The 8,213-nt window shown below is 41.0% G+C and overlaps 1 protein-coding gene across 1 annotated transcript; it reads left to right on the forward strand.

Moving 5' to 3' along the window:
• The first annotated feature begins 277 nt into the window (after positions 1-277).
• LOC123137815 (probable dolichyl pyrophosphate Glc1Man9GlcNAc2 alpha-1,3-glucosyltransferase) lies at positions 278-3,856 on the forward strand. The gene is made up of 4 exons (XM_044557662.1): positions 278-1,105; positions 2,366-2,572; positions 2,669-2,906; positions 3,169-3,856. Exons 1-4 carry the CDS (start codon positions 371-373, stop codon positions 3,534-3,536), a joined length of 1,548 nt encoding a protein of 515 aa, XP_044413597.1. The 5' UTR covers positions 278-370; the 3' UTR covers positions 3,537-3,856.
• The last annotated feature ends 4,357 nt before the right edge of the window (positions 3,857-8,213 follow it).

The following is an 8,213-nucleotide window of genomic DNA, read 5'->3' on the forward strand; positions in this document are numbered from 1 at the left end:
GTACGCCGAACTTTTCATCCGATCGCCGACCTACTGGCCGCTTGATCGCCGGATTGTGGCGTCTATTTTGTGCGCGGGAATGGACTACGTTTGAATTTGCCGTGGCTGGGGACGGCGCCTGGGGGCGTGGCTGGGAGCTAGGCTGCCCCAGGGGTCAATCTAGCGTCGGTTCGCTCCCAGGCCGCTCTTTTTCGGCGCCCTGGAGGCTGAATGGCTGGAGATGCTCTTATGTGCATCTATGTGAGCATCTGTATTTAAAATATAATTTTTGTCACTATTTTCGCAAGGATGACTTAAACGCCCTAGATCCAGGGCTGACAGCCCTCACCCGGTGCGACCCCTCCAGATCTCCAACTGGACCACCGCCCCTATGGCCGCCACCAGCTCGCCGTCGACGGCGGCGGCGGCGATGTGGGCCTTCGCCGCCGCTACTTGCGTCAAGCTTCTGCTCGTCCCCACCTACCGCTCCACCGATTTCGACGTCCACCGGTACTGGCTCGCCCTCACCCACGCCCTCCCCGCCCGGCAGTGGTACACCGATGCCTCCTCCCAGTGGACGCTCGACTACCCGCCCTTCTTCGCCTACTTCTCCCGCCTCCTCTCTCTCCCCGCGCCCTTCGTCGACGCCTCCCTCGTCGCCATCCCTGTGCCTGCCGCGCCGTCCTCCTCGGTCTACATCCTCTACCTCCGCCTCACAGTCGCCTTCTCGGACCTCCTCCTCCTCGCTTCGGTCCTCCTCCTGGCGAGGGACGCTCGCCGGAGGCAGCGTCCGTTCCTCGCTCTCTTGCTCGTCCTGTGGTCACCGGCGCTGCTCATCGTGGACCACATTCACTTTCAGTACAACGGGTTCCTGATGGGGCTGCTGTTGCTTTCGCTGCATTTTCTAGAGCAGGGGAAGGATCTTGCCGGGGGAGTTGTGTTTGCAGCATTGCTGTGCTCGAAGCACCTGTTTCTCGTGGCTGCGCCGGTCTATTTCGTGTACTTGTTCCGGCATTATTGCTGTGGCCGGGGTCTAGCGAGGGGCCTCGGGAGGCTGGTTCTCATGGGTGCTGGCGTGGTTGCTGTTTTTGCCATGGCATTTGCGCCCTTCGTGTACTATGGGCAGGTGAGTTGGTCCGTTAATTCAGTTTGGAGTTGGATGTTTCTTCATGATCATTTGGTCATTGTTGTCACAATCATAAGTTTCTAACACAAGTTAGAAATCAAGTTTAGGAGGCATTGTGAATTCATGAGAATGAGAAGTGTTCTAGAGTTAAATTCTAGCCAGTCAACATTGAATTTGGTAGAAATCTGTAAAGTTTCGAGTAATTACTGTGTTCGTGCTGGTTTGCAACAGAAAAAAAAATGGAACAGAAGCTGATAGACTTGTGCAAGTTTCTCGTAACTTTTGTTTCAGTTCTGGTAATTGCTAGGGCGTATAACTGAAGATGCTCTCATCTTGATCCACTTACAATCGCTGAACGAAATGATATCTCTGTAGTCAAGGCTATGCAATATCTCTTTGACTAGATTTTGCTGTATGTGGAACACATATATTGTCTATTCATTCTCCTAAACAAATATAGATTTCTCATGCACATAAGTATGTCCAGAACTCTGCACTCTTAGACACAATTATGTTGGCTAAAGTTCAACAACGTGAATTTAGTACAGGTATTTAACAAGAAATGTTTTCTGTCTGTATATTGCTAAGTTTAAGTTGCATAAAGGCATTTGCCCTAATGTGAGTTTGTCTATACCATTTTGTCATTTTCCATTTTATGTGTCAACAGTAATTGTCCATGTGTTCTCATGAATTTCGTCATAATTCTAGTCATTTAGCACTGAATTCGGTTGAAATGGTGAATTTATAATAATCAAATACTCCCTCCGTTCCTAAATATAAGTCTTTCTAGTGATTCTAACAAATGACTACATGCGGAGCAAAATGAATGAATCTACACTTTAAAAAATGTCTACATACATCCGTATGTTGTTGCCATTTGAAATGTCTAAAAAGACTTACATTTAGGAACGGAAGGAGTAATACTTATGTTGGTGCTGGTTTGCACAAATACAAAAGGAATAGCAGCTGATTACAATGCCTTGTAACTTTTGTTTCGGAACTTACACTCTTAAATGTCATTGGGTTTGCTTAATCTAGGTCAATTTCCTGCAAGTATTTCGAGTGATTTTTTTTTCCTGCAAGTATTTAACAATAGGCATTATTCTTTATACATCATACTAATTTTGGTTTCATGAAGATATCCACTAACGTAAATTTTTGAAATTTGCCACATAAACAGTCATACCAATATGCTCTAATGAATTTAGTTGTACTGTTGACACCATGGTTACCACATTTATTGCTTTGGTAATTTTGCAGATGCAACAACTCTTAAGCCGATTGTTTCCTTTTGGTCGGGGCCTATTTCATGCTTACTGGGCTCCAAACTTTTGGGTATTCTATATAGTACTTGACAAGATCCTTGCATTTCTTCTTAGAAGACTAGGATTCAGTATCGAGATACCTGAAGCATCATTTACCAGGGGGCTTGTTGGTGATTCATCTCCTTTTTCTGTTCTTCCAAAGGTTTTGTCTCGTCTACTGTCCCCTTTTTACCCAAGGGAAGAATGTTGAACTAAAATAGTTTGATAAACTTTGTTATTTGAACCTTATGGATTGCAGGTCACCCCAATAACTACCTTCTTATTGGTTATACTTGCTATGACTCCTTGTCTTGTCAAAGCATTCGCTAACCCCCAATCAAAACACATAATTAGATGGGTGGCATATGCTTGTTCATGTGGGTTTATGTTTGGATGGCATGTACATGAGAAGGCATCACTTCATTTCACTATCCCTCTTGCCCTAATTGCCATGGATAGCTTGGACGACGTCAGGCATTACTTCTTATTGTCAATAGGTATGTTTCTGCCACAGTTTAATCTTGCTCAATGGCTGCGCAGTTCTGATTGCTGCAGTGACATTGTTGTTTCTTTCACTTCCTTTGATGCTATGTCAACAACTTTGGCAAAGTGTTGTCTGCCAGCATCACCACAATGTGAAGCGCTTGAGCCCTCTTGAGCAATTGCTACATGTTTTCGTTTAAACACTGACTTGTGCACTGATGATATTGTTGTTTGTTTTCTGTAATGTTCACTTGTTTAAACAAATTTTATTTGCAGTTTCATGCTACTCTCTGTTCCCATTGTTGTTTGAGGACCAAGAATACCCAATAAAAGTGCTGCTGCTGTTGACCTATGGTGCTCTCATGTGGGTAGGTTTTTCATCCCATTTCGCTGCAAACCCTGCTACGGGAGGGAAGAAATTAGATGCATCAGACAGCATTGTCGAGAAAAAATTCACTGGATGGATCAGTTTGGGCTATCTTCTAGGAATGTTTGCTATAGAATTCTGGTCTCGACTATTCCATCACCATGTATTTGGGGATAGACTTCCGTTCCTACCTCTCATGATAGTTTCAGTGTACTGTGGCATCGGAATGATGTACTCATGGATATGGCAACTATCTTGGATTATCAGGCACACTTGATATGATCTTCAGTGATCAGTACCAGCACACTCTTTCTAACCCATCAGCCGAGACAAAGTTTGATGACTCACCCCCTTGACTGATGCATTGGGCAATCAATGTTGCTGCTTCAAAGGACATTTTCTTATGGTTTATACATTCAATTCTACAGCGTCAACGAAATTTGGGGGATGTAATCTTGTCATGATGTAATATCTGTTACAGTGTAGCTGCATGTATAAGCCCAGTCTTCATGGTTGGGAATATCTTTCCCTGACAATTTTGACAACCTGATGTGTTGAGTGTGATGTAAAAAGGAAAATTTCCAGTTTTTCATTACAGAAGAATCGAGTCATATGCTATATGTATCCATGTAGTTACCGACACCTGCATTTCACGCTCGAGATATGGCTCGCATACAATCTCTTGAGAAATGTGTATGACTGCTGTTTTGGCAGGTAGCATGTGAAATCGACTGCAGGAAAAATGTTTGGCAGGGAGTCTTACGAAGCCTTTCTAAAAATCAAACTATATAGAACTGAGCCAAGAGACAAAAATGTGTAGTCCTTGGCATTTCCTTTTTTCAGGGAACATTCTTTGCATTTCTTCTTCGGCGTCCATTGTAGGGAGTAAGGCAACTTCGTTTTCTGCTGAGCCCACTATGAGTTTATTTGATTTTTTATTTGCTTGCAACTACTATTTGTTTTTCTTTGGTGTTTCTTTTCATTTTTTAATTCATTTTCACTTCCATTTGACTTTCTTTTCTTTTCTTTTTGTTTTGATTCTATTTTTTATATTTTTACTTCATTTTCTTTGTCTATCTATTTTCACTTTTGTTTTCCTTTTTATTTTAATTTTTTATGTCCTTTTTGTGCTGAATACATGTTTTTTTTTCTGGGATGTATGAACATTTATTTTTCCATATACATGTACATTTATTCTGCAATAGATGAACACCCTTTTGCAATACACGAACATTCTTTTTGATAGTCAGGAACAATTAGTTTAAAATCACAATTATCTTAATACATACTAGTGTAAAAATAGGAGACATATTTTTGTGATGCTATTATAGTGTTTTCAAAAAAAAAAAATCTTCATATCGCTTTAAAAAAATCTTCATAATCCACAAGGCCGAGGCGCCAAGCCAATCGTTCACCATATTCCAAATGTGTAGCAAGAAGCGGCATTCAAAAGGCATTTCCTAAACGGCGCCTTAAGCGCCCCTTAAAGGCCAACCCGTACAGGGCGCACACCCCCCTCTCCCCGCTGGGCCGGCCCGTTTCATTTACTTTTTTCTGTCAGCAAAAAGTTCGCTGGAGAGGTGGGATTCGAACCCAGGACTTCCTTTGTTTAACGTGAATGCAACGACCAACCAGCCACGCTCATCTAGCGTGACTAGTTCCATCGTTTTTATCTATTGTCTTCTTTCTTCTTTTCTTCTGTACGTTTTCTTTCGTCTTTTCGTTTTTTTCTGTACCTTTTCTCAAAGAATGCGTGAATTTGTTTTTTGTAATATCCGTTGAACATTTTGCGATATCCGTTGACATTTTCTTGAAATAAGCTGAATATTTGAAATAATACATGGTGAACTTATTTTAATATACGATGAACATTTTAAAAAAAATAGGAATATATGCGCTGAAGAATTTTCGGACACGTACTGAACATTTTGTGAAAATATGTTGAACAATTTGCGAATACACATTGAACATTGTGTAATATATACTGAACAAAATTAAGAAACAGAGTGAACAATTGTATACTCATTGAATAACCAAAACCAAAATAGAAAAAATCAAAAAATATGTATATATATATATATATATATATATATATATATATATATATATCCTGAACATTTTTATATCCATTGAACATTTTAAATAATACACGATGAACATTTTTGAAACAATATGAATATATGTGTTGAACAATTTTTGAATACTCATTCAACATTTAGTAATAACGTTGAAAAATATTTCATAATAGCGATGAACATTTGTATGATACACGACGAACATTTTTATATGCCAAGGTGAACAATTTTCATAATATACAATGAACATTTTTCTTAATACAATGAAATTTTATGTAATACACGGTGATCTTTTATAAAATTTGGTGAAAATTTTTGAATACATGAACTTTTTTCTAATTCGCGATTTTTTAAAACTTATTTCAGATTTTTCATTTTCCAAAAAATCATGTCTTTCTAAATTATTTGTATCAGAAATAGTGCGGTTAGTGTTGTTGTTAAGATTCTCTCGCTGTAATGAATCGCTAGGTTGTAGTAGATGTACTGGTTAGGCACGCTGCATCATAACTAAACGGCGCGAGATCGAATCTTGTTGGCAGCAGCTTTTTTGGGAGATTTTTTCTCTGCGTGTTCCTGGGCCGGCCCACCAGATAGCGACAGTGGGCGCCAGTTGCGCTTAATGCGCCGTATAGGAGCTCTCCATTCAAAAGGCAAACACGCAGCTGTCTCCAAGCCCATATTGCTGGAATTTTTATCTATTTGGGCCTAGCCCAATAGCAGTTTCAGAAATTCCTAATAAATCCTAGAGGCCCACGCAACCCATTCATGCAAGGCAAGAGGTGGAACTAAAGTTTAGTCCCACATTGCTAGTTTAGAGGGAGTTGGACCTCTTTATAAGGGAGGCTCCCTCCCTACTTGTATGAGCATGAGAACAAGAGGGACATCCACGCGCGCTCTATGATGAGAATGAGCCTTTCTCTAGTGGACACTGAATCCGAACAAACGAATCCGAATATAACCAATCTATCGCCTTTGATGACTCGTTGACAGCCTCCTCAACCCAAGCTTCCATGTTCGGATAGTTGTGTTGATAGAGGGTTTTCTCCCGGGAGACATATACCTCTTACCTCAAAACTTCTATTGGATCTGGGAGAAGAAGAATTCCCTTCAGCTCCCGACGCAGCCTCTCGCCTCCTTCTCTTGCGCCTATAAAACAGAGGTCGCTCCTCTCAGAGAGACGCACCAGAATCTCGCGTGCACCGCAGGTCGGGACAGTAGGCCTCCGAAACCGCACCTTTTGAGTCCTGTCCGGGAGAAGGGTGATAAGGTTTTTGGGGAGCGCTCTGCGCGACTACTGACTTCTTCGTCACGGACGCTCCGGACTTCGACGACTACTTCCCCGACGTCGACAACCTCCTCGACGACATGGAAGACACCGACCCCAAGTCCAGTGCCTCTGCTCCTGCTGTTGTCCAGTACGTGTTCTTATTTTTCCTATTGAAAGTCCTGCAACAGTTCCTTCTTCAAGTGTTTGTCCTAGACACGTTAGGCTCTACTTCATATATGCATCTTGATCTACTGTCTGCTCTAGAGATGATCGGTTCTAGCTTATATATGCAGATATTATTTACCTTCTCTTTTTCAAATCACATGGCTTGTTTTATCACTGCTATACTAGTCATGCTTTATCTAGTATTTCTGTTAATAAAATCATTCGGTAATTTGCTCATATTTCCAACAAATATTACACAAGGGGGCAAAGCCCGCAATTCGGCCATCCATGCCTGGCCAAGATGGTCCGCTCTCCATTTTGAACGATGAGCCAAGCGAAGAACTTACATTTTGGAGGAGCCCAAAACTTCGAAATGTAGGCTTAAACGAAGTGGCACTGGCCCCCATGAATTGCGCTTGATAAGCAGAGGCCATGGAGCATGTGGAGGCTGACACCTTCCACAATATATTGTCGGCTTAATTGTCATGGAGTTGAACTTGGGATGTAAATCGCGAAAGGTTGATGAATTCTTGTGTGTTTACCAGTTTAGAAGTTTAGATAAGCAACTGGAATTTAATTCTCTCACAAGAAAAGGTTATCCCCCTCCAGCCTTTGGACCATTCACTGTGTGCCTGCTAATCTTCTAGTTATATATACTGCATAAGACAGTCTTCAGACTACAGATTAGTAGATTCATGAAAGAACAGGATTTGTATAGCCATCTTTGCCAGAGTGTAGATTGAATATAGGCTGAAAAATGTTTTTGGAGAGTGTCGCAAAATGAACATAGATAAATTCAGTTGGTTTTAATGCACATTGAGCAAATCTATTGCTTTAGTTTCTTCATTGCCAGGAACTACCAAACCATCCAATCCTCCAAACCCTCCACTATCAAATCTCTTCCCTCAGTTTCTTCATTCCTAGGAACTGTATTTAACTATCCAACCTCCAAACCTACCATTATCACATAATCAAATTAGTGCAGTGAACACATATCAGAACAATCTTAAGGAAGTCTGTAGGCCCAGCTAGTTCGAGACTTAATCCCATTAGTTAAAATTTCTTCATTCTTAGCACCGACTCTCTAAGTCATTATTTTGAAATCTGATTTAAATAGAGTGTCAATGTCACCTAGGCCTCCTGTCAGGCTGAACAAAAAGCAGGTCCATACATGCTAGAGGCAAGGTATCTGTGAGTAAAATAAAATTAGGTCTGTAGTCACTCCCTGAAATGCAATTGTGGTTTACTTGAAAACTCTGATGTCAAATAGATAACCTATCCGCTACTTAACCCATATAGTTCTTTTTACTTATACAAGTTTTTTTTTCCTTTGAGCAACCATTTGGAAAAGATTTTATGGTCCAATTAATTTTGCTCTAATTGTATATTTGCTCAGAGTACATATATGAAGGTTTGAACTCATTCAGACATTGTTGAGTTAGATGTA

This window comes from Triticum aestivum, chromosome 6B (genome assembly GCF_018294505.1).
Source record: "Triticum aestivum cultivar Chinese Spring chromosome 6B, IWGSC CS RefSeq v2.1, whole genome shotgun sequence".
NCBI lineage: Eukaryota > Viridiplantae > Streptophyta > Magnoliopsida > Poales > Poaceae > Triticum > Triticum aestivum.

Bases quoted from the DNA above. Each gene is read 5' to 3' on its own strand.
- LOC123137815 (XM_044557662.1), top strand. From the start codon at position 371: ATGGCCGCCACCAGCTCGCCGTCGACGGCGGCGGCGGCGATGTGGGCC. The intron at 1,106-2,365 runs GTGAGTTGGTCC...GTAATTTTGCAG, and splicing joins CCTTCGTGTACTATGGGCAG to ATGCAACAACTCTTAAGCCG. The intron at 2,573-2,668 runs GTTTTGTCTCGT...TATGGATTGCAG, and splicing joins CTTTTTCTGTTCTTCCAAAG to GTCACCCCAATAACTACCTT.